At 37.0% G+C, this 24,287-nt stretch overlaps 1 protein-coding gene and 2 long non-coding RNA genes across 5 annotated transcripts in view; 1 reads left to right on the forward strand and 2 right to left on the reverse strand.

The window, feature by feature from the left end:
* The window catches only part of LOC127946413 (DNA polymerase alpha catalytic subunit), a 54,905-nt gene that overhangs the window by 28,826 nt on the left and 1,792 nt on the right, over nucleotides 1-24,287 (reverse strand). For all 3 annotated transcript variants that reach the window (XM_052542968.1, XM_052542969.1, XM_052542970.1), the window contains exons 4-7: nucleotides 1,087-1,119; nucleotides 890-982; nucleotides 514-719; nucleotides 248-380 (exon numbers count right to left, since the gene is read on the reverse strand). In XM_052542968.1, the coding sequence (XP_052398928.1) occupies nucleotides 248-380; nucleotides 514-719; nucleotides 890-982; nucleotides 1,087-1,119 (465 nt within the window). The remainder of the gene's footprint in view (nucleotides 1-247; nucleotides 381-513; nucleotides 720-889; nucleotides 983-1,086; nucleotides 1,120-24,287) is intronic.
* LOC127946416 (uncharacterized) lies at nucleotides 11,898-17,842 on the reverse strand. The gene is made up of 2 exons (XR_008151087.1): nucleotides 14,824-17,842; nucleotides 11,898-12,114 (listed from the first exon to the last, which is right to left on the reverse strand). It is a non-coding gene; the product is annotated as an uncharacterized LOC127946416 (long non-coding RNA).
* LOC127946418 (uncharacterized) lies at nucleotides 18,302-21,166 on the forward strand. The gene is made up of 2 exons (XR_008151088.1): nucleotides 18,302-19,321; nucleotides 20,031-21,166. It is a non-coding gene; the product is annotated as an uncharacterized LOC127946418 (long non-coding RNA).

A 24,287-nucleotide genomic window follows, 5' to 3' on the forward strand; every position in this document is an offset into this window, starting at 1 on the left:
ATATATATATATATATATATATATATATATATATATATATATATATATATATATATATATATATATATATATATATATATATATATATATATATATATATATATATATATATAAGCAATTTTAGTAACTACATAATTCCCATAAGACCATTTGTTTTGTTTTTCATTTTGAACGGATAAGCATTTCCAATTTTTTAACTAACGGTGCACATATCTGTGAAAAGCAGGTTTCTAATTCAGCAGTTTACCTTGTGTATCTCAAACATGTTGAGTGGAACACTGCCATTGGCCACCTTCTCTCCAACCTCAATCAGATGCTTCTGAATGTTCTCTACAATAGTGTCACGGTTTTGGTCTGACAGAATCTGACCAATCACATAACTAGATGAACGGGAAAAGGATCATATAAATCACAACTGTATTACAAAAGACTATATACAGTAGATCAAGATTACTACTACATTACAGTCTTCTTTATAAATGGGGTTGATTATCTGGAGGTCACTGCACTGACTTGCCACACTCTTTGGCCAGGTCACACCAGTCTCTGCGCACAATGTCCAGACCTTTGAGCTCTTGCTTGGTGGTGTATTTGCCGTCTCCCTGAGGCTCAACCAACAGTGCCGCGTATTTCTTCTTCTTTAGCAGCAGAAGGGACTTAAACACGCCATCAATGTCAATCTCCAGAAGCTTATAGAGTTTATTCACCTCGCTTTTCACCTACACAGACACATTTATTCAATTGCCGAATGGTTGGTTTAATTCTCTTCTGACTGTCAGGGATGTCTCAAATCATCAATGTCAGACTTATTCAAGCTTTAAAAATCCAATAATGCATTTTACTCTGAGAAGTGCAGAAACACCCCCTCCCTTCCCCCCGAAAACCTTACCTTGTTTCCCAGTTTGAAGACCTCCTCCAGATTGGTACTGTTGGTGTTGATCATGATGGAGTCGGTATCCCCGTATATGACCTCTAGATTCATCTGAGGGAGAAACGTAAACCGTCAAACCCACGCACGGCTTAAAAATAACAAACATGGCAAGTGCCGCTTAATTATTACTGTAACGTACACCAATCATGACTCACCCTCTGCACCATTTCTTTGGTGTGCATCAAAATCTGCAGGAGACAAAAGACTGCATGTCACTCGGGAAACACAATAAACACTAAACACAGCAAGTGGAGAACAATATCAATTTCAGATCGGTCAAACTGGAACATCAAACAAACCCACGCACTTCAGAGAACACACATTTATCAGCAAGAAATACTATTGGGGAAAAAAAGACGTGCGTAAACTCAAACACACGGACGCAAAACACACAAAGAATTTAATTAGCAAATCTATTCAGTAATTCAACATTTATCAAAGGGGGAGAGAAAAAGCCTCTGTGATTTGCTTCTAAATGGAGGATAATTGGCTAAGAGGTCTATTAGCTGCACTGAAATGGGGCTCCAAACCCACACACCAGCAGAGTCATTATAAGGCCTAATAGTCTTAATCGCCACTGGACTGCATGACGAGAAAAAAAAAAAAAGAGAGTGAGAGAAGGGGAGGGTTGTCCAGCTGCAGAGGGAGACTCATGTAAACCACAGCTGTCAGAGAAAAATAAAGAGACAGACAAAAGGAAAAAATGAAGGGCAGATGGAGGGAGGTAGAAGTGTAGCGCGAAGGGGAAAAAATACATAAAAGAGGAGGCTAAAAAAGGAAAACAGGACTAAGTGGTTAGTCATGGTGCAAATTTGGGAAAAACAGGTTCAAATCACAGCTCTAACTGAATTTATTTATGTGTCACTTTCTTATTACAATCAACATTTAAGTAAAAACAAGAAAAAATTCTTCAAGCTAATGAAATCATCCTGTAATTAAACAAATGAACTACATGGTCATTCAAAAATCTGGGGTCAGTAAAAGTAGTCATGTTTGCATCAAAAATACAGTAAAAATACAGTAATATTGTGAAATATCATTACAGATTAAAATAACGGATCCTTAAGAAAATATTCACACATTTCTTAATGCCGAAAACAACTGACAAGTTGAATATTTTTGGAGATAACGTGGTAATTTGTTTTTAGGATTCTTTTTATTATATTTGAAATATATAATTTTTTTTTATTATAAATGTCATTCATGTTTCTTTTGGTCAATTTAAGACATCTTTGCTGAATATAAAAGTATTATTTTAAAACTAAAAATCTTACTGACTCCTGAAAACATGAGTCACAAGACAAAACAACAAAACAAAACATGAGTCACAAGACTGCTACACTATCTCCTAAACAGCCACAATAACATCTGGGTGTTTTGAACGTGCAGATCAATTTGTATCCTATTACAGTGTATATTCCAAATAACCATTTACTATGACAAAAATGTAAAGGAATACAAGTATATAACTCATATTTGCAATTCTCAAAACAAAACCGAAATTTTTCTTACATAAGACTTTCATTTCCACATAATTTCTTGTCAAATCTTTACTTCAGAACTTTTAGCAAATTATAAAAGAAAAGTGACTAATCAATCCCACAAACCCACTGCAGACAGTAGCAGGTAGACAGAGAGACTGTACATATCTGAAGTGTCATATTAACAGTGTCTGTTTATTTAGGGTGTCCAGCCTTAAACATACACCCCATAGCCGATGTGCCGGCATGCAGGGTGACCTCTATTGGAGAGGGACTCGGACAGGTGGGGGTTTCGGCAGGCAAATAAGGGGCGCTAATCTGCGGCCTCAAAGAGACAGGGACACACTGCAGCCTGTCAACAGCAATCGAGCAAGACACCAGGATTCATGCCCCCAACACACACACACACACGCATCATAGCCAAACCCAAGCCCTCAGAAGCACAAGGACGAGGCTATTTCAGAGCATGGGAAGCTCCACTCCTTGAAACTGGAGCAGGACGTAAGCATGCTTTATGAGGTGTAACATGCCTCCCAGAGGGAAGTAGGAGGTCAGGTCTGAGTAATAACAAAATAGCTGTCGGCATTAACCAACATAGCCAAGGTCACCTCAAAAGACACAGAAACACACAACTAATTAAGCAGGATTAAACCTCTGTTATTTTCTGATGATGCGCCTTCCATTTTTGCATTCTCAAAACTGGTTCTAGATACAGACTAGATTTGTAGAAGAAAATGCAAGTACTTGTCAGTGAAAGTCACTGCAAATGTGTTGCTACATATTCTGTTCTTGGTTTTAAAGGAAGTTCTGAGTGGATGCTTTCTCTGTCACAAGAGCCCGAAGGTGCAGTCACAGGGGGGTGAATTTTTTTATAACTCATCCGTTTAAATTAAGACTGAAAGTTCTGCATAATTAAGGGCGTGGCCACTTGAGTGACAGGTGGATTGCTGCTGCTGACACTGCCTTCGCACTAGGTGACCGTGGCTTCAGCAAGTACTGTATTTTTCAGACTAAGTCGCACCTGAGTATAAGTCGCATCAGTCCGAAAATACGTCATGAGGAAAAAAACATATAAGTTGCACTGGACTTTAAGTCGCATTGATTTAGAGAACCAAGAGAAAACATTACATCTACAGCCGTGAGAGGGCGCTCTATGCTGGTCAGTGTAGACTACAGGAGCACCGAGCAGCATAGAGCGCCCTCTCACGGCTGGAGACGTTAATGTTTTCTCTTGGTTCATGTCAAATTAATTTTGATAAATATGTCACACCTGACTATAAGTCGCAGGACCAGCCAAACTATGAAAAAAGTGCGACTTATAGTCCGGAAAATACGGTAGCTCCCGCCTTTTTACCTATTTTTGATTGTCCGGGAGAGTCTCGCGGTGACGTGCTACCAAGATGGCTACCGCCCGCTCTGCACACTTTAGGCTTCAAAAACACACTTCAGGAGTCTACAGGTGACGGCACGGGCACTACGTCAATGTTTTTATACAGTCTATGGTCAATGCAGTCAATTTGCATGACCAACTTAAACAAGCTAAAACTTTGAGTAAATATTTACCACTCCTTATTGTGGGGGAAAACTGGATATTGTCCACAAATTTTCATCAAATAATAAGTGTGACTGCACTTTAAGACTCTGTATTTTGATCTCTATTTTGTTCACTCGTTTTAACATTTACTAGGTAAACATTATAAGCTTTAGAAAAGCACCAGCACGTTCACATGAAGTTTAATTTTAGGGTTAAGCATGGGCATCGCTTGCCCATTTTTAGAGCATACTTTAGCCCTCCCAAAAAAATTATACTCAGCCCCTCTAAACATATTGCCATTAGCTCCATCAACTGAACATGAATTCATGATCGCTTCAGTCCCGTTTAAATTTCATATGAAAACGTCAGCAGACTTTGGCTCACACCCATCTAATGACATTAGCCCTTAACACATACTTAATAAAAATGAGCTGTTTTCAGCTGAAAACTTAACTTTCATTATAAAACACACTACAGTGGCATTTACTAACAAACAGTCATGCACAGAAATGATTGAAGACAGTAACAGACAGTACTTGAGAATGGGGAAAGGTTCGTATACTTGAGCTAATGTAAGAGGTTTGTGCTAGAAATCTAAACAGTAAAATTGTGTGTGTTTGTGATCAGGAAGACTTGTATTTGGCTTATTACTTAAACATTCTACCCATCTCACTTATGCAATACAGTGGAATACTGCAATAGGATTAGTACACTACCCTAACCTATTAGTCAAACATTATTTTATTTATTCTACCCTCATTGGGGGTTGGGCCCCCCTAAAATGAAAATCATAGAATCGCCCCTGGGATTAAGAGTTTGTTCAAATCCATAACCTTATGTATGAACAACAGAAGTAATACTTGGCATAGCAAGCACCAGTATGATGCATAATTCAACCAGGTGAACGCTAGATGGGATCACAGAGGCTTCACAGAAGGCAGTGATGGCTCTAGTCCTCTGCCTTCACTTCGCACCCAGCTCTCCAGCGGTACCCTTAGAGTCCACACTTAAATTGATACACCATCTGTCTGTGTGAGAGTGTTTCTGACCTTGAGCAGGTGCGGGTTTACTTCAAAGAGAGTCATAAAGTTACAGCTACTTAGCAATGCAACTGTATACTGTATTACACAGTTCATTTAGCTGCACCGCTAAAGCTGATGAAGTCAGATATTAACAGAGTTGGAAAAAGGAGAATGAGAGGGATAGAGGCACCAGGAAAAAAGCGAGACAAAGATGAAAAAGGCTATAGTGATGAGTTATATTATGTTTGTATATGTTTCCATGGCCACTGTACTTTATGTGGGTGTATTATGACAATAGAAAAAGATTGGTTGGGGGGCATAGAGCTGAAAGACAAGTCATTTGACTATGGCTCAGAAATGAGAGCGGAGACAGCTTGTCTTAAAACACATGCCAACCAACACATCTGAGAGCAAACATACACAGAAAAGGCACAGAGCCTCTGACATCGGAGTCCAGCGATGTTCTGCCAGCATGGGTGTTCCTCTGAAACCCCAACACACGAAAATAAACCTACTCAGACCTGAACAGTTGTTACAATAAATGACAATTGAAGTAATTGATACGATATTAAATAAATGTTACATTTTAAAATCTTTTAAGGGCGAAAAGCTGCAAATATTCCAATTTAACTTCTATTTGAACAATAGTTTGTTTTTCTTTTTGGTGGGTCCCTAGCCCATTTAATTCAATGTGCAGGAAACACTGAACACACAGACAGCACAAACTCTTCTGTAAATGTTTTCGACATTCTATACTTTTGTCCAGTGTGCCAACAGTGCTCCATTTAGCCTTTTCTCAGCTCCCTGTTTGACTGCAGGCAGAAGTGATGAAAGTGGACTGTTATTACAAGACTGAATTAGCAGCGGTGTCGGAGCAAAAACTGTCTGTTAGTAAGACTGAAAAGGGGACCGGACCCACTCAGTCACATGCCTGGGGACACATCTGGAGTGTGACATGATAAAGAGTCAGCAGAGGGCCATTATTGAGCCTGCCATCAGATTACGAATGCCTCTGTCACACACACACATTTTAGCAAAAACACCTGACTAATTGTTCTTCCTTGGCACATCAGTAAACACTTTTTTTTCACTCAGTAGCTTCTTTAATGTCACTAATGACCTGGATTCAACATAATTTACATTGCAATAAAACAGACACAGACAATTACAGGCAACATGACATTAATAAATGAGAATAAGAAATTATATTAAAACCTACTTTTAATGACCTAATTACATGCTGATGGATTACATTAAGTCTTAACCTATTTTTTTATTCAATTCAACAATTTAATTTGGAAAAGCATCACTTTTATGCCAGTAAAAGTCATTCCAAATTCATATTACTCCAAATTGACCCCAATAAGCACTTAATGGAGGGCGATACCAAGCAGTGCATCCTAAAGTTAAAATGGTGTTAAAATACCACCCATGAATTGAAGCAACTGGCTCAGATCGCAGTGACTGACGGGACAGGAGCATCTGGCCCCGTCTACCCAGAAGGCCTTCATCTTTTTTGCACCAATCGACAGGGCTGTCATTAACACATTCATTTATCTCTTCCCAACCATTTCAAGCGGGCGGTGGAATGGTTATAGACAAAAAACTAAGTCTACAGCTGATCTCGTAAACAGTTCATTCCTCCTGCCCCACGGTGCCATTTGCTCGCCAGAGGCATCTGGCCTTCTGTTAGCTTCGGTGCACATCATAGCAGGCATTTTAAGCCCTGGAGCGGTACAGAAACCTTGTAAAACAAAGTATCTGGTGACGATTGTTTTGAAAAGCGTCCTGCTGAAAAGCATTTTGAGGATGACAGTCCTCTGCCTGAAATAGCAATAGCAGCACAGCACTGTCAGGCTGAAATATGTCCACTGTCATCTCTCTATCCTCTGTCCAGAGGATCTAAAACATACACACGCACACACAAGCAAAATTAAATCAAAATGGGACACTCAAAAAATAAATTGCTCTCGTAGCATGCAAACATATTTTTTAGGCAAATGCCAATGGCCACATAAAGTAATCTCTTTGACAGTGTGCAAATCATTATCCAAAGGATGTAACAACAGCAAATGCACAGAGACAACAGTACAATGAAAGTCAATAAAGGCACATTTATGCAACACAGGTGCGCACAAATGCTGCATTGGCCTTGTGGAAGCAAACAGGCAGATCACATGGAGTCTGAGCTCTAAGGGGTAAAATATCTCTCTGATTTAATACGGCTGCCTGAAATCACTTCAGCAGGCAGTCTGGTATTTAGAACTGGAGGTAAAAATATCCCACTAAAAAGAGCACAGCATCCCCTTCCCAAACCTCAACATAATACCCCTGATCAATATTTCCCAAGAAAATTTATTAGATCTTGTTTCTGAATTATGAGCTTGAGCTGCCACATACATTTACAACACTGATGCACTCTTAACCTGACACGGGCCAGTGTGAGAACATTTGTGGCCAGTCGACAGCAGGGTTATTACAGTTAAACTAAAAGCAATAAAATGCTTTTACTTGAAACAAAATTAAAATTAATTGAAAATAATAATAATAATAACAAAAAAACTATATAACTAAATTAAACTATAACCATTAATTAAACTTAAAGATAAAATGTTTAAATTTATTTTAATTTCAGCTTATTGCCAAGGGAACATCCCATTTTCATTTAGTTTAAGCCGTACTTAAATTAATAAATACAATTAATAAACCATTTACATAAGTGTTAAGAGTTTTTTTTTTTAAACCTGTTGAATGTAATCTCAAAAAGAATATTCATTTTTCTTACTGTACATTAAAACACACATTGATGACTAAATTCACCTTTAACGTGTAAAATTTAGCTTGTAGTGTTTTAATTTGGACAAAGCATAACATTAATATAATTATTAGCCATTAATATAACATTATCATCCAGAATTTAAAATTTTGTATATATACAAATATATATTAAAATCCTGTAAATAAATAAAAGTAAATAAAAAATACAACACTTAATTAATAATAATAACCATAACAATAACTGCTTTTATTATTTTTCCCCATAAACAGGCATTTTGGGGGGCACAAAACAGGTCTACCGATATATCAATTTCATTTTTTTATATTTGTAATAATAATTGTATTTATTTTATTTAAATGTGTGTGTGTGTGTGTGTGTGTGTGTGTGTATATATATATATATATATATATATATATATATATATAAAAGTTTACATTTACGTTCCAACAAACTTCTGCTTGATAAAAGCTCTAAAACAACAAGCAGTTCTGCTTTATTCCCAAAGAAGGCTGTGGTGTAACACAACACTATGTTCTACAGTATACTGAACTACATTATTGGAAAATTGAGTGACACCTCAACACATGCAGGCTGACATGATTCTTTCCACCTATTCATTAACAACAGTAATACCACTATCTCAGAGAAAGATGATTATTACATTGGAGCTAAACTGAAGCTTTTCAGTAATCTGAATGGGGAACCAGGCAGCAAACATGCACCGTTAAATTAAACACAACATTAAAAGAGTCCGCAGAAGGCATTAGTTAAGAATAACACCTCACTCATGATGCCAGCCTAAATTAAAAGGTGCAAAGCTCTCGAAGGAACTTGTGTGAGGAACATGAAGCTACATAAGGCTGATCCAAAAATATGCTTTGGCCCAGTGACTATTTGTTAAGTCCAGTGATATCAGGAGCAAATCCCCAACCAAAAGACCACAGAGTCAAGTGTGCGTGCAACAATGGCTACAAGAAGGGAGGAGGGCACTTACATCTTATTCTGGGAAGGTTAAAAATGGCTTTTGTGATTCGGACAACTGAATGTACCGTCCGAGAGAGCAGCAAAGAAACAATGTTTACTCAGATGACACCTAACTCACCAAGACAGCCCATCTCATCTCACCAACAGCTGCTTGAGATGTGAAGAATTCATGGCATCCGTGACCGCATAATATGTTTTGTTTTACCTTTTTGAACTTGTCTAAACTAGGTAAAGAGGAGCCCGGGGCTTGGCGGCAAGGCGGGTGAGAGGTCAGGCTAACTAACGTTCCAAAACCATCAGCAGTCCGTAGCCACAGAAGTTGTAAACATCACTCGATTAACCCCAGACCCAAACCCCCTCCCCAGCTCCACAGCTGAAGCTCTGCTTTTCACACTGGCCGCCGCACAAAGAGCTGAAAATAAAATTTAGGCTCATCAATCAGGACAGACCCCTCAGCAAGAAACCCTAAACGCTATTCCATGGCATGCATCTCATACCAGGGGAGTACAGGGTTCGCACCAGAACAAATGTTTCTCTGGAAAGGTCAAGGGCCACAAAACGTCACTTCACGAGCGCTAGTAAATGCTAAACACACATGGGTCTTACTAACTGGCCTGCAGGGGGATTTCCCCAAGTTGTCATACAGCAACATGAGCTAAATCACAGCAGCTTAAGCTGGTTTAAAAAAAAATCATGATTAATCAGTCAGATTTTACAACAGTGGTACCAACTGCATTGCTGACCTTGATTGTAGTGCATGTATTTAAAAAATAAATAAATAAAAAAGAAACAAACAAACAAACAAACAAAAAAATCTAAAAACACTAAATATTTTTCCACAAAGGTCCAAAGACAAAAATAAATAAATAAAAAGTTTTTTTTTCCAAAAAAAAAAGAAAAGAAGAAAAAAAGAAAAGAAAATGCAAATATAAAATGTTTAATGCAATTTTTTTATGCATTCATTTTGGAATGAATTTTTTCCTACAATTTTCATTTTTATTTCTCAGATTGGTGTGTGTATATGTGTGTGTGTGTGTGTGTGTGTGTGTGTGTGTGTGTGTATATATATATATATATATATATATATATATATATATATATATATATATATATTGTTAATGGAGATGATGATTTTGCAATTGTACTGTCTTGATTAATGCTTAATTTGCTATAAAGTTATATTGTGCTATACAGATGTACTGTAACCTAAGTAGTAATAATGCTTTTGCTTAAGTACAAAGATGTAACCCTGTGATTAATGCTATATGGAAAATGTATTGTGTAACTTCACTAACATTAAGAAAACTGCTTACTTGCATGAAATGTATGTAGTGACTGATTTAGAGTAGAAACACTTATGTATTAGAAATAGTTTTTATGATAAATGGACAATATAGTATTTAAGGTGTATTTCACCGACTGTTAAGAGGAAAAAGAAGAGGAAAAGGGCTAAAGCAATGTGAAGTAAACAACTGAAAGCCTCGGCAGAGGAGTTGGCAGCACTCCAGGTGATGACATCAGAAGAACCAGCGTTCGACGTCTGGGTATAAAAGACAGAGAGAGAGACTCGACGGACGGATACTGAACAAGCACAGTATCCCTCGACGCCTGATACCAGCTGATTATACCTTGATTTTGTAACTTTACTATTGTACTTTGATATAACTTTTGTTAATTTTAATAAAACTTGTATTTTATTATTGACAAGTTATGGTCTGCAAGAGTAGTAATTTAAGAGCCGTAAGCAAGAACTGACCACAGGGAAGTCTACTGAGCAAGATGTAAGTATTTTTGAAATGCTTATAGTTTTGTCCAGGGTCGACTTTCCTTACCTACCTGAGAATAATAAAGAAATAGGTAAAAGGTGTATAGATAAAGGAGACACCAAAAAACATGGCGCCCAACGTGCTTTAATTGTCTAATTACTGGCCAGAATTAGACAATTGAGCGCTTGGCTAATAGAGTAAGCATAGTTTACTATTATAAATTACTACATAAAAAGACGACTAAGCGGTGAAAAAGCCCCGAAAGGGTGGAAATAGACGAAACACCCAGAAAGGGTGGACCAGTATTTGCGAATACAGCCCAGAAAGGGTAGAAGCTTACTGCTATGAATACAGCCCAGAAAGGGTAGAAGCTTACTGTTATGAATACAGCCCAGAAAGGGTAAAAGCTTACTGTTATGAATACAGCCCAGAAAGGGTAGAAGCTTACTGTTATGAATACAGCCCAGAAAGGGTAAAAGCTTACTGTTATGAATACAGCCCAGAAAGGGTAAAAGCTTACTGTTATGAATACAGCCCAGAAAGGGTAGAAGCTTACTGTTATGGATACAGCCCAGAAAGGGTAGAAGCTTACTGTTATGAATACAGCCCAGAAAGGGTAAAAGCATACTGTTATGAATACAGCCCAGAAAGGGTAGAAGCTTACTGTTAAATAGCCCAGAAAGGGTAGAAGCTTAATGTTAAATAGCCCAGAAAGGGCAGCCCAGAAAGGGTTAAATGTGCACATAAGAAATAAAGAGTGAAGATAACAGTAACAGGCCTATAACAAGGCGAAAGAAACTGCTAAGTAGAGTCATATTAAAGAGGCTAAGCTATGGCAGCAAAAGCTAAAGAAAAATCCAGCAATATTTTTATTCAAGAATATACATGAGGCGATTCTCATGTATTAGGATGGCAGAAACTAGCCTTACAGGCGGAGACATCCATCCAGGTAACGGACCCAGGAGAATTACTACTTTGGCTTCCCACCAATAGTGTTATTATCATTGCTCATAGAAACACCCTAATACCAGAATGATACGAGCTACAAATAGGCAGAATAAGACTACTTATTAGAGACAGTTTAATCGAAAGAATTGAAGAGGGCGTTGTAATACTAAATGGAAATAAACAAATATTAACTTGCTCTGGAATAGCTGGGTCAATTTTCAATAAATTAGGTAAACAGGCATTCCAGGAGATTGAAAGTATGAGAGCCCAGCTCGGACCGCAACACACAGCGACAGTGAGAATAATCTCTGGGCGTCCGCAGCGGAATTATGTAGCGCATACAGTAATGACTGATTACAGAGACTAATTCTGTAGTGCAGAACGGTCCTGGTTAGAGGCCAGGATATTAACAACAACAGCAGTAATAAAAGAAACACTACACAGACAAGAAATTAAATACATATGACTTTAATGGAAACAGGACAATTTAAACACCCGGTTAATTCAGTATTAGAAGGCATACTATTGGGAATTACAGATATGTCACAGGAAGGTCAATTGACCATAAATTTATTATTGACTAACATAAATCAGGATGAACTTGAAAAAATTATTGAGAAAAGGGAGGACAACAACCAGCCAGGATTCTCTCAGCCGTCGGGAATGGTCCTGCAGGGGACAGAAAAAAACAACAACAACAGCGTCAGGCAGAGTCTGAAGATGAATCCGAGGTGTCGGAGTTGTATATGACTCAGACAGGTCAGATTCTTCACTATATTTTGAAGATAATTTTGAAGAGAAGTGAAAGTAGAGAAACAGAATATATTTACAAAGAATCTAGACTGCGGAATAAAAGAAGAGGCCAGATGGAATAACAAAGTGACAAACCAATTAATAGAAAAATAGTTAAAGAACTGGAAAAAGCCTAGTTCAATCAGAAATAAAAATCTGGAAAAAGTAATAGAAATATTAAAATGGGCGGCAGTAATAGGACTGAAGGACAGAATTAATTAGGGTAGTGATGGTCAGGTCGCAAAGCAAGGACAAACAGTCAGGATCGGCGAGCAACTCCTGGATTTACAACTTCTTACAGACAATTGAAGTTGTACAGTAACTCCACAAGAAACTGAAGAAAACCAGAATAGTGTACATGCGAAATTGCTGGAATTACAATTAACAGAAGCAGTTAGAAAACAGGTAGGAAATAAGAAGTCGCACGAAGACCAGAGTGCATATAGGCTACAGAACAGATAGCCTAATGAAAGCGGCTGAGAATATGCAGCTGCGCCGAGATGCCGCTACGAGGTTAGTGCAGACACGTACAGATCAACTCATATCCTCAGAGGGTTTGGATAAGTTGAGGAATTTGACAGGTATAGATGACAAAATTAAAGAATGGACAAAAACCCTCATTAATGCCCAGAAAAGAGCATATAACTTTATTAGAAATTTGGCTTTCTATAGAACAGGAGATCCCTAATGCTGACAAAGTTCCGTTGCTGAGGCATGTAGGCGTAATTTAGTTACCCTGATGAATAATGCGACTAGAGAAAAACAGAAGAAAAACTAGCTGAGTATGATCTTGGTACAAAACATGTTAAAACCATGAGGAAATTTACATCGCAAAATAAACAAGCTTAAGGGTTACAGTTTAAAAATAATTATAATAACAATAAATTCCAAAGGCCAGAAAGATTTAAAAATAAATAATAATAATAATAAAATACATAAATAAATATGAAGCAGGATATTACGGTGAAACAAGGAAGGTTAACCAGTTCACTGGAAATAGACAGACGTCTCAGACAGAAAAAAAAAGGAAACCTGTATGCACAGGGAGGGAGAAAACTTCACAGAAGTGAAAAATGGGAAAATATGACCCCCGCAGAACGAACTAATATAATTGAAGACCTTAAGAATAAAAATCAAAACGGAAAAAAGATTAGGAGGACTAAGGTAAATCAAAAGATGGAAAAACGCTCTAAATTGAATGACGAGGAAACATGTAAAACTAAGAAGGAGCGAGTCAACTCTGATACAGAATGAAGGTTAGCTGGCCAGTTGAAACAGAGACTGTGTGACCCAAAAGTTAAAGAAGAAAATGAAAATGTATATATTAATATTCATGGAACAGAGTACTATTTGATTGACACATGCATGAATGTCAACTGAGCCTTTAGAGATAAATAGTACGATACAGGTACTAACAAATGACGGACAAGTTAGAATGGAAAAAAAAACAGGTGAATGATATGGAATTACTGTGATTAGAAGTTCTGAAAATTTATTAGCAGCAAAAGATCTGAAAAAGGTTTTAAGATTAAAGCCGGTTAATTATGAGCAAGAATTAAGAAGAATCTGAAATGAAATTAAAGGTTCACAATGGGCTAAGGACCAGTTAATGTCAGAGCTATGTAAAACTTCATATGTACGGAGCAAAAATGACTGCGGCAAAGTAAATGATACGTTTGCACATGTTATTGAGAGTGGAATTCATAAACCACAAAGGAGATACCCAATGAATAAAAACGGAATGGCTGAACTAACTTTAACCATAAAAGAGCTTGAAGAACAGGGAGTTATAAAACAAGTTAAAAGAGCTATTACTAACTGGCAAATCCAGTTAGCTGTGAAACCGAACGGGACATATAGATTTCTTACAAACTTTGAGGCTTTGAATCGTTTAACAAGACCGGATAAACGTTATGTAATTAACGCGTAAGATACAGTTAAACAAAATACGAGATGGACGTTTTTATTCGAAAATTGATTTACCGACGTTTGTTGATGGGTTATTAAAACTCGCCTAAAACTTTTCAATTGGTAGGCTAAGGTGTGAAATGCTGAAAGATTTAGACGTTGAACTTTATATAGACAACATAGTAATTGTGTCAAATGGATAACGAGAACACATAAACCTTGGAACAGAATTGTTGAAACGACTTGCGGAGGCAGGTTTGAAAATAAATAGAAAAAAGAAAAAATTAATGACTGATAGCTATAGTTTAATTTTTGGGATTTTGGATTTCAGCATGTAACAGAGTGGTTACTTAGTCAATGAAAGTCAGAGTAAATCAACTTGAGACCCCAAAAACAGTTAGACAGAGCCAGCAAACAATGGGGTTACCGGGTTATGTTATAGAGACTTAATCCCTCGCTTTAGTCAGATGTCTAAACTTATTTATGAGACTATCAAAGGTGGACAATTGAAATGAAAAAAAAAAAAAAAAACTGAAGAATCGTTGATAGAAATTAAAACAGCTATATTAAACTCAGGACAGCTGGAAGGAAGAAATGATGAGAAAAATTTAGAGGCTGACTCGGAAACAGACGAAACAGGTTACCAATTAATAGTAAGAGTAAAGACAAGTAACATACCTGTTAAAATTATGACTGGAAGCTGGGAGATCCAAGAACCACTTAAATTTACTGGTGTGAAGAAGCAGCTGGCAGCACTTAGAAAACGCTATTTCCGAGTTGAAAGGCCTGGCAAGGGGCCAAATAATATTTGTTAACATGAAAACAGCAGTATCTAGTAGCTCATCTCTCCAAAACAATGTAAAGGATGACCGTGCGCTTAATAGCTGATGGCAGAGATGGGAAATGCTTCTAGATCCAGATATGAAAATCAGACAAAAAGAACTTAAAAAATGACAGAAAAAGAAATTAGAGCTTTATAAAAATACAGTTGTTTTCACAGATGGCTCAAAAACGGCTGCAGACAAGGAAGCTCACTGGGCTTTTGATTCTGAAACAGAGCAACAAGGTCATAGCTTCAAAAGAGGGAGTAGTGCAAGGCACAGGACAGTACGCAGAGCTCATGACAGTGTTCCAGGCTTTGAAAACACTGAAAAACTTGGATATTTACAGGCCATAATAGTGACGGATTGCAGTTGCAACAGGAATTATTGACAATTTGCAAATCTGGACTGACAACGGTTACACCAAGTCAAAAGGTAAGCAAATTGAACATGCAACATTTTGGCAAGATATACAAAAAATAATAAGTGATTTTTTATGTTACAGTGATAAATCAGCCAGGATATTCCTAGGTATTATACCATATTTGGAGGTATTATACCAGACAGAGTTAACCAGGAATGATCTTTGGACATCGCTGGACCTTTGATCCCGAGGTCTAAAGATTGTAATAAATATCTATTGATGGTAGTAGATGGCTTTACGAGCCAAATTTTGGGAAAGCCTTTAAAAGAGACAAAAGCAAATGCAATTATTAAAGATGTCAATAAATTACTGGTAGCTTGGGGCCGGCCAGACAATGACAATGGTTGACAATGGCACATATTTTATAGGAGAACAGTTTGAAGACTTTGTAACTAAAAACATATCAGTTCAATTAAAACTATAAGATATTGCCCAGAGTCAAACGCAACAGCTGAGAGATCTATAGGGATTATAAAAAGCTGGAAACGGGCCAGTTGTAATCATGATAGAGGGGATGAATATATGGAAGATTTAATGTTTTATATTAATCTTACAGAGATCAAACGTCAAAAGACCAGCCAGAAGACTTTTGCCGAGTAGGAGATCACGTCTGGATCAGATTAGACAATAAACATAAAAATAAACCATTTAAAGATTTAATAACTAAGAATGATAAAATAATTAAATAGTTGATAAAGAATGTGGAATTAGCAGATAATGGTCTCTGGAGTAAGAGGAATTTGGTCTTGGTTAAAAACCAAGGACAAGAAAATTTAACTCAAGCAGGAAAATTATCAATGAGATTAGGATGATCTTGTTAAATTGGTTGAGATTAATAACCAGAGAGGTGTGATTAGAATTTAAACTAATCTAAGGACGAGATGCGTTGATAATTATATAGCGAAGGATATTGAGCCTGAAAAAGCCAGACAGACAGGTAGATTGCTTAAACCTGTTAAACTGAAATGTTATATAGCATAGGTGTATATGTGCTGTTTGTGGTAGTTTTGAAGAATAACTGTGGTGGGAAGCACTAGCGATAAGCAACCCCAAATCCAGGGAGGAATTAAAAAGCAATAATAATAATAAAAAAATACAAAAAAGATTAGTAAACCTCTAACTATGCCAAAAATACAGAGAGATCAAGATTACAAAACTCCTGGAGAAATTAAAGCAGCTTTGTGAGTTCACTGCCAAAAATGTAGAATTAGTTTCCCTAAAGTTGAAGTAATAATGACACAGCGGCTTGGAGTAAAGTAAACAGTTTGTGATTGTTTGTGGACAGGGAATATGTGATTAAATGCGATGTATGTCTCGATGACATTAAATACCATAAATTGCTGGTACATGGCAGACATAAAGTTTGGTCTTGTGACAAGACCTTTGTTGATTTCTCTAGTAAAGGCAAAATTGAAGGTTCAAGATTGCAAGTTGATAACATGACTTATCAACAACAGCTGGGATCAGGCGTCGATTATCTATGGTCATACCGTATTAAGAGAAATATGGATGACATTCAAAGTAAATGGCTCCCGTTGACCCCAAAGGTCTGGGAATGGAGCTGGAGTGCTTGAAAACTTGCTTTGACATGAAGGTCAAAGCATGCCGGCCAGATAAGGGAACTGGAATTATCTGGTCTGTGGGCACCGTTGCTAAAACACTATTATAAAGTAATATAGGTGAGTGAATAATGGCACCTAGAATTGATTTTTTGAGACGAGGAGAATCTGATGACTCAAATAGCAATGTGCGTTGCCATTTTAACTAATTTCAACTAATAGTGCAAAGAAGCAGAGTTCTGTGTGTCCTATTGCATTATGGAGACAGAACAGCCAGCAAGCTGCTGTATTATCTCCGGGCAAGAAGCCAATTATGGAGGGGTTACAGCAGTCTTGTCTGAATTAAACTAATGTTAAAAGTTGTTTTAAACATGACCACCACTTCTGAACCACAAATTCTAGCATGTGCAGTTGACATTGAATTGGCACACGATTAAGTAGTGAGTAAATTGACAAAAGGTTCAGAAGGGGGGTGGTTTGAATTATTGTGTTATTATTATTCTTATTTTTCTCTCAGGAATGATGAAATTACAAGACTTAGACGAGAGAGAGAAATGGGCCAGGAAAATACAACGCTGGCGACAAGCCTGTATACCACAACCTTGTCTGACGGTATTATTAGTATAACAGGGGTTGTGATTTTAACTGGAATTTGGCCAATAATTGATTTCACTACAAAATTGATTGTGGTTGAGGAGATTACTGTTACAGAAGTTTCCCACTGTACTATAGTGTAATTTTTTTTTCAGGGTCATGGGAGCTAAAAACATTGCAAGAATGTAGCCAATGTGAGGAAATAATAATAATAATAAAAAAAAAAAAAATATATATATATATATATATATATATATATATACAGTGGGGAAAGATACATTAGTGAAATGTAGAATAAGGTCAAGCCCATGTAACATTTCACGGATAAAGAGAATTTGGATTTGGCACCGCCTGCAGCATATACTCTATATTGGACCTAGAGAGATATTAGGGTGTTACATGAGCAATACTGAGGACAGTGTTAAGCCAAATAAAGAAACCCAGATTACTGCAACTAAATAAAACGATGTGTAATATATGGGTTGTATGATCCTAAAAGTGCATTCCAAAGAAACTGTGAAAAATATTATAATGACAATAAATATACAATGTGTGAAACTACAAAAAATTATGGGATCCATTTGCATGGATAAATTGGTTTATATATTGACATAGGTTAATATTAATATATTATTATACATTAATATTGGTTAGGTGAAACTACAGAATGAATTAGTTTATATTCAAAAGGATTGAGAACTCTTGTGGGAAAATGTTCTTACTGAAAATTAACTGAAAGAGATCAAATCATAATACAGTTCATTTGTATTATTTATTATTTATTTATTTGGTGATACAGGAACTAATATTTTGTAGAGCATTACTGTGGAAAGCATTAAAGCCCAAAAATTTAGATGAAAAACAGAGAATCTCATGATGGGATGAGTATAAAAGATAAAAATAAAAATATTAAATATAAAAATACCGGGCTAAGCACTTACTATCCTTTTCCTGTATTTTGGATGAGATTTCAGGTAAAGGATAGCAGATTATTTTGTTCTATTTCTAAGGAAATCCCAGAATACCATAATGTTATGACTATAGCAAAACCTAATTATAAAATGTCAGTTAATATCAGTGGCATTCTAGATGTCAAAGAGGTTTTGACCATTGACAGACGCTTATGGAATGTTTATTACTTTACAGGAAGACAAGGCTTATTTAAATATGCCTTTAGATAGTTATTTTAGTAGATTTGATATTAATTAAGGAATTAATGGTATGTTGGCTTAAGAAGTCTATTCGTATGAGCCCATATATATGGATAATAGAGAGAATTATGCTGAAGAAGATAAAGGGAAATGAATGACTCCGTACCCATTGTATTGGACAGTAGCTAGACGACAATATATTAAATTACATTCAGGATACAGACAATGGATAATTTATACTCTATGTTATTTTACTAGTAGGAGCTTTCATTGGGATTTTGATTTTGTGAGAACTAAAGGGCCTTGGAGGACTGATAAGAAGTTTATTAAAAATCTGTTATTCTACAGTCGATAATATTATCATGCAGGTGGTTGGGCATTAGTAGGAGTAGAGAAGAAGAGGACAAACAAGTGCTCATTGAAAGAGGGATTCATCGAAAGACCTTGACCGGACGTAGCACTCCTCTGGTGCATAAGGTCTGAGACTTTACTTCTGAAATATATGGCATTTCAACAGAGTGCCACGAAGGGTGAACAGTTGAGTGATATACCATGGATAACTTTAAGAATGATTCTACCTGCATTGCTGTTTTGTTAGGAAACGGTGACAACCTTTTGGAAACTCTGGTAAACAATTGTCTTTTTATTACAGTGAATATGATATGATATTATAAAAAATAATAATATAAATTAAAATAAAAAAGGGGGGTTACATACATATGTTTTAAAGTTTTTATTTTCTATATTTATTATTTTTGAACTTCATTTAAGTGGGTTATTGGTTCTGAAAATGTATGCATGATTTATTATGGAAACCTAATATGATAGGTAACTGAGTAAATTAAGAACAAATACAAAAGGACCACAAATTGGGAAAAAAAAAAAAAAAAAAAAAAAAAAAACTTCTTTTAATTTCTTTTAATGCTCAAATAGGAATTAAGGAGAGCCCCAAGTGGAGAATTATTGACAAGAAAATTTAATTACTGGATTGTTATTGGGCAAGATAATTGTATGAGATGCCGTCAATTTCTGACTGATGTAAGAGTGAACTTTGTAATGGGGGATTTATGCCAGGAATGTTTCTACAAGAATACATTCATTATGTGGATTAATGACTATGATGATGCAGAATATAATGTTGAATCTTATGAATTGATGACTGGAGTGCAGATAGACATTTTGGAAAACAATAAAAATTAACTTACAATCTTTTTAAACGTAAAGACTGGTACAGATTGGAGAGCAGGGGATTAGATTCTTGTGCACTGCTTGCATAATAAATTTACAGCTAAAGTTATAAAAGTGGTCAAACTTGATTAACTGTTTTTTATTATAGGCAGAGAAATTTATGGAATTCCTGGAGAAGGAGGATTTAACTCTGACTCAGCCCGCCTTCACGCCCCAAGGTGCTAAGAATCAAACAAGCGGCTCGCACACCAGAAGGTATGCCTGGAATGCCAGATCCCCTCTCTTGGCTTCTGAAGAGGATTTCAGAGAGAGGGGAAGAGCTGTGCGTTTCTGAGTGAGGACCCCTGGGGGCGTCAGATTGAGGCTTGTGTACATGAAATTACGAACGGACGATTGTTGAGAGCAAGATTTGGACACTATCTTAGCACTGTCAAGCAGAGCACAAAGATTTGGTCACCTGATACTACTGTATCTGGAAATTAGAAAAAAAAGAGTGCAAGGGGAAAGAAAGAATGCTCGAGTTTGGGTTGAAAACTATATGGATGTGTTTCATACCAGCTTACTGTTGCATGATAGCACTGTGTATATGATTCTTTCAAAATATAACAAGTTTAAAAAACATGATGAACAGTACTTTAGCTTGAAGATGTTAGGATGAAATCAGCCAGCAAAATTGCAAAGCAGTGGGTGTTAATGGAGATGATGATTTTGCAATTGTACTGTCTTGATTAATGCTTAATTTGCTATAAAGTTATATTGTGCTATACAGATGTACTGTAACCTAAGTAGTAATAATGCTTTTGCTTAAGTACAAAGATGTAACCCTGTGATTAATGCTATATGGAAAATGTATTGTGTAACTTCACTAACATTAAGAAAACTGCTTACTTGCATGAAATGTATGTAGTGACTGATTTAGAGTAGAAACACTTATGTATTAGAAATAGTTTTTATGATAAATGGACAATATAGTATTTAAGGTGTATTTCACCGACTGTTAAGAGGAAAAAGAAGAGGAAAAGGGCTAAAGCAATGTGAAGTAAACAACTGAAAGCCTCGGCAGAGGAGTTGGCAGCACTCCAGGTGATGACATCAGAAGAACCAGCGTTCGACGTCTGGGTATAAAAGACAGAGAGAGAGACTCGACGGACGGATACTGAACAAGCACAGTATCCCTCGACGCCTGATACCAGCTGATTATACCTTGATTTTGTAACTTTACTATTGTACTTTGATATAACTTTTGTTAATTTTAATAAAACTTGTATTTTATTATTGACAAGTTATGGTCTGCAAGAGTAGTAATTTAAGAGCCGTAAGCAAGAACTGACCAAAGGGAAGTCTACTGAGCAAGATGTAAGTATTTTTGAAATGCTTATAGTTTTGTCCAGGGTCGACTTTCCTTACCTACCTGAGAATAATAAAGAAATAGGTAAAAGGTGTATAGATAAAGGAGACACCAAAAAACAATATATATATATACATACATATATATATGTACACACACACACATACATACACACACTTATTTATATACAAGTGCATCTCAAATTAGAATGTTGTAGAAAAGATCATTTCAGTAATTCAACTCAAATTGTGAAACTCGTGTATTAAACAAATTCAATGCACACACTGAAGTAGTTTAAGTCTTTAGTTATTTTAATTGTGATGATTTTGGCTCACATTTAACAAAAGCCCACCAATTTACCAAATCTCAACAAATTAGAATACTTCGATCAATAATAAAAAAAAAACATTTTTAGTGAATTGTTGGTCTTTTGGAAAGTATGTGGATTTACTGTACATGTACATGTCAATACTTGGTAGGAGCTCCTTTTGTTTAATTGCTGCCTCAGTTCGCCATGACATGGAGGTGATCAGTTTGTGACACTTCTTGGTAAACGGGTGCAGTGACTTTGGTTTTCAAAAAACACAATGGACCAACACCAGCAGATGACATTGCACACCGAATCATCACAGACTGTGGAAACTTAACATTGGACTACAAGCAACTTGGGCTATGAGCTTCTCCACCCTTCTTCCAGACTCTAGGACCTTTGTTTCCAAATTAAATACAAAACTTGCTCTCATCTGAAAAGAGGACTTTGGACTACTGGGCAACATTCCAGTTCTTCTTCTCCTTAGCCCAGGTAAGACGCCTCTGACGTTGTCTGTGGTTCCGGAGTGGCTTAACAAGAGGAATACGACAACTGTAGCCAAATTCCTTGACATATCTGTATGCTTTGACCCAAGCTTCAATTCTTGAATCGATTTTGCTTGACAATCCTCATAAGGCTGCGCTTCTCTCGGTTGGTTGTGCATCTTTTTCTTCCACACTTTTTCCTTCCACTCAACCTTCTGTTATCATGCCTGGATACAGCACTCAGTGAACACCCAGCTTCTTTGGCAATGAATGTTTGTGGTTCCTTGTAAAGGGTGTCAATGATTGTCTTCGGGACAACTGTCAGATCAGCAGTCTTCCCCATGATTGTGTAGCCTAGTGAACCAAACTGAGAGACCGTGGCTGTGTCCAAATTCAGGGTCTGCATCCTCCTTAGGATCCTTCCTACCCGGTTGAAGGAGGATGGGTCCTCCGACGACCGCAAAAACCGGAAGTCGGTGTTTGTGAATTTGGACAGCCTACCCTTCTTTCAGTTCCCTCCCTTAACCGTTGCTCATATCCTGTCGCCTAGCAACCGTGACAGCGCCAAGCAAGACGCGGGTGAAGAGCTCATCGTTCTCTCCCCAGAGCTTTATAAACACTTCTGTCTGCTCTTTCGTCCTTAGAAGCGTTAAAAACAGCTTCAATCACTAACAAATAAGCTGTGTGTAAGGGGATATTCACACAGGCAGTAAGGAAGAAGCTAGTTTACGAAAGTAAACTTTTTTTTTTTTTTTACATATACACGTACAAATGTAAAAAAAAAATGCTTAACGCTAAAACAAAATGCCTAACTAGAAAACCACTGAAAATATATATTTTTGAAAAGCCAGTTTTTAAAAAACATCGAAAATAATACTCCTCCCCCGCTCCGCTACAGCTCGCTTCGTCCTGCCGAAAAGAATTATGGGATAGGTAGGACGCGAAAGGATCCACCACACCCATCCTTCCAATTCGGGGAAAAGGAGGACGCATTTGTGGGCCACATTTGAAGGATCCTACGAATTTGGACAGCATTCGTCGCGGCGCTGTGACGTAACATCCTTCAAATGCGTCCTCCGAAGGATGTAGACCCTGAATTTGGACACAGCTCATGTTGAAGGCTCAGGAAACCTCTGCAGGTGTTTTGAGTTGATCAGCTGATTGTCAGGTCACCATATTCTAATTTGTTGAGATCGTGAATTGGTGGGTTTTTGTTAAATGTGAGCCAAAATCCTCACAATTAAAATAACCAAGAGACATAAACTACTTCAGTCAGTGTGCAATTAATTTAATACATGAGTTTCCCAGTTTGAGTTGAATTACTGAAATAAATGTAACTTATTTCTTTTTCTTTTTAGAACTTTTCTATGACATTTGTAATTTGAGATGCACCTGTATATTCTCACCTAGCCTGCATTTATTTGATACAATCATACAATAAAAACTAAATTGAAAAAAAAAATTATTCAAAACACTTTTCTAACACCGTATTAATGGAAATGTGTAAAAAAATATATATTTCAGGATGACAGTCCTTGCAAAGGGATCATCAAATTTAAAAAGGGATGATAGCCCTTGTTTAAGAAACCAACCCTATAACTTCACTAAAAGGAACCAACAAATAAAGCTCAAAACTTTCTCCCTTACGGCACCTCTAGACTTCCACCCACTTTACAACACCTGCTGGCTGAATTTACACCCCTATGGCAGGTTAGCACTAAGCTAGCTTCTCAGAAAGAATTAGTTAACTCTATTAAAAGCAGAGCGCCTGTAATTCCTATCTCAAAACAATGATGGTGAAGACAGCAGACCATCCATCAGAAGACGAGGCCGATGCACCATCTGACTGACAGGATTTAGTGTTTGACGATCGTAAAACCCAATTGTCAAATTAGGCAATGGTTACGATCCACGTTCTGAATGTCTGGCACCAACGGAAGACACAAAAAGGAAGTGAAAAGTTTGAAATAGTACATCGTGCACTGAATCCCTGAAAGACTGGTGCCAAACAGCCATCATCTCGATCACGGCTTGGATAACCTGCATATTTCAACAAGCTGAGAATCACCGGGGGCTTGTACAGATCCCCTTACCGTAGGCCAATCAGGAAAGATGAGAAGCTCAGGAGGGCATTCGAATGGAGGCCAAATCAAGCATCTTTATCGCGATGGAAAAAATGACATCCACAACACCAAAGCCTATCACTCACATGGTTCTCAACAGATAAAGAAGCCACTCAATCAAAATATAAATGGCAACTGA

The sequence above is a fragment of the Carassius gibelio genome, chromosome A24 (assembly GCF_023724105.1).
Source record: "Carassius gibelio isolate Cgi1373 ecotype wild population from Czech Republic chromosome A24, carGib1.2-hapl.c, whole genome shotgun sequence".
Taxonomy (NCBI): domain Eukaryota; kingdom Metazoa; phylum Chordata; class Actinopteri; order Cypriniformes; family Cyprinidae; genus Carassius; species Carassius gibelio.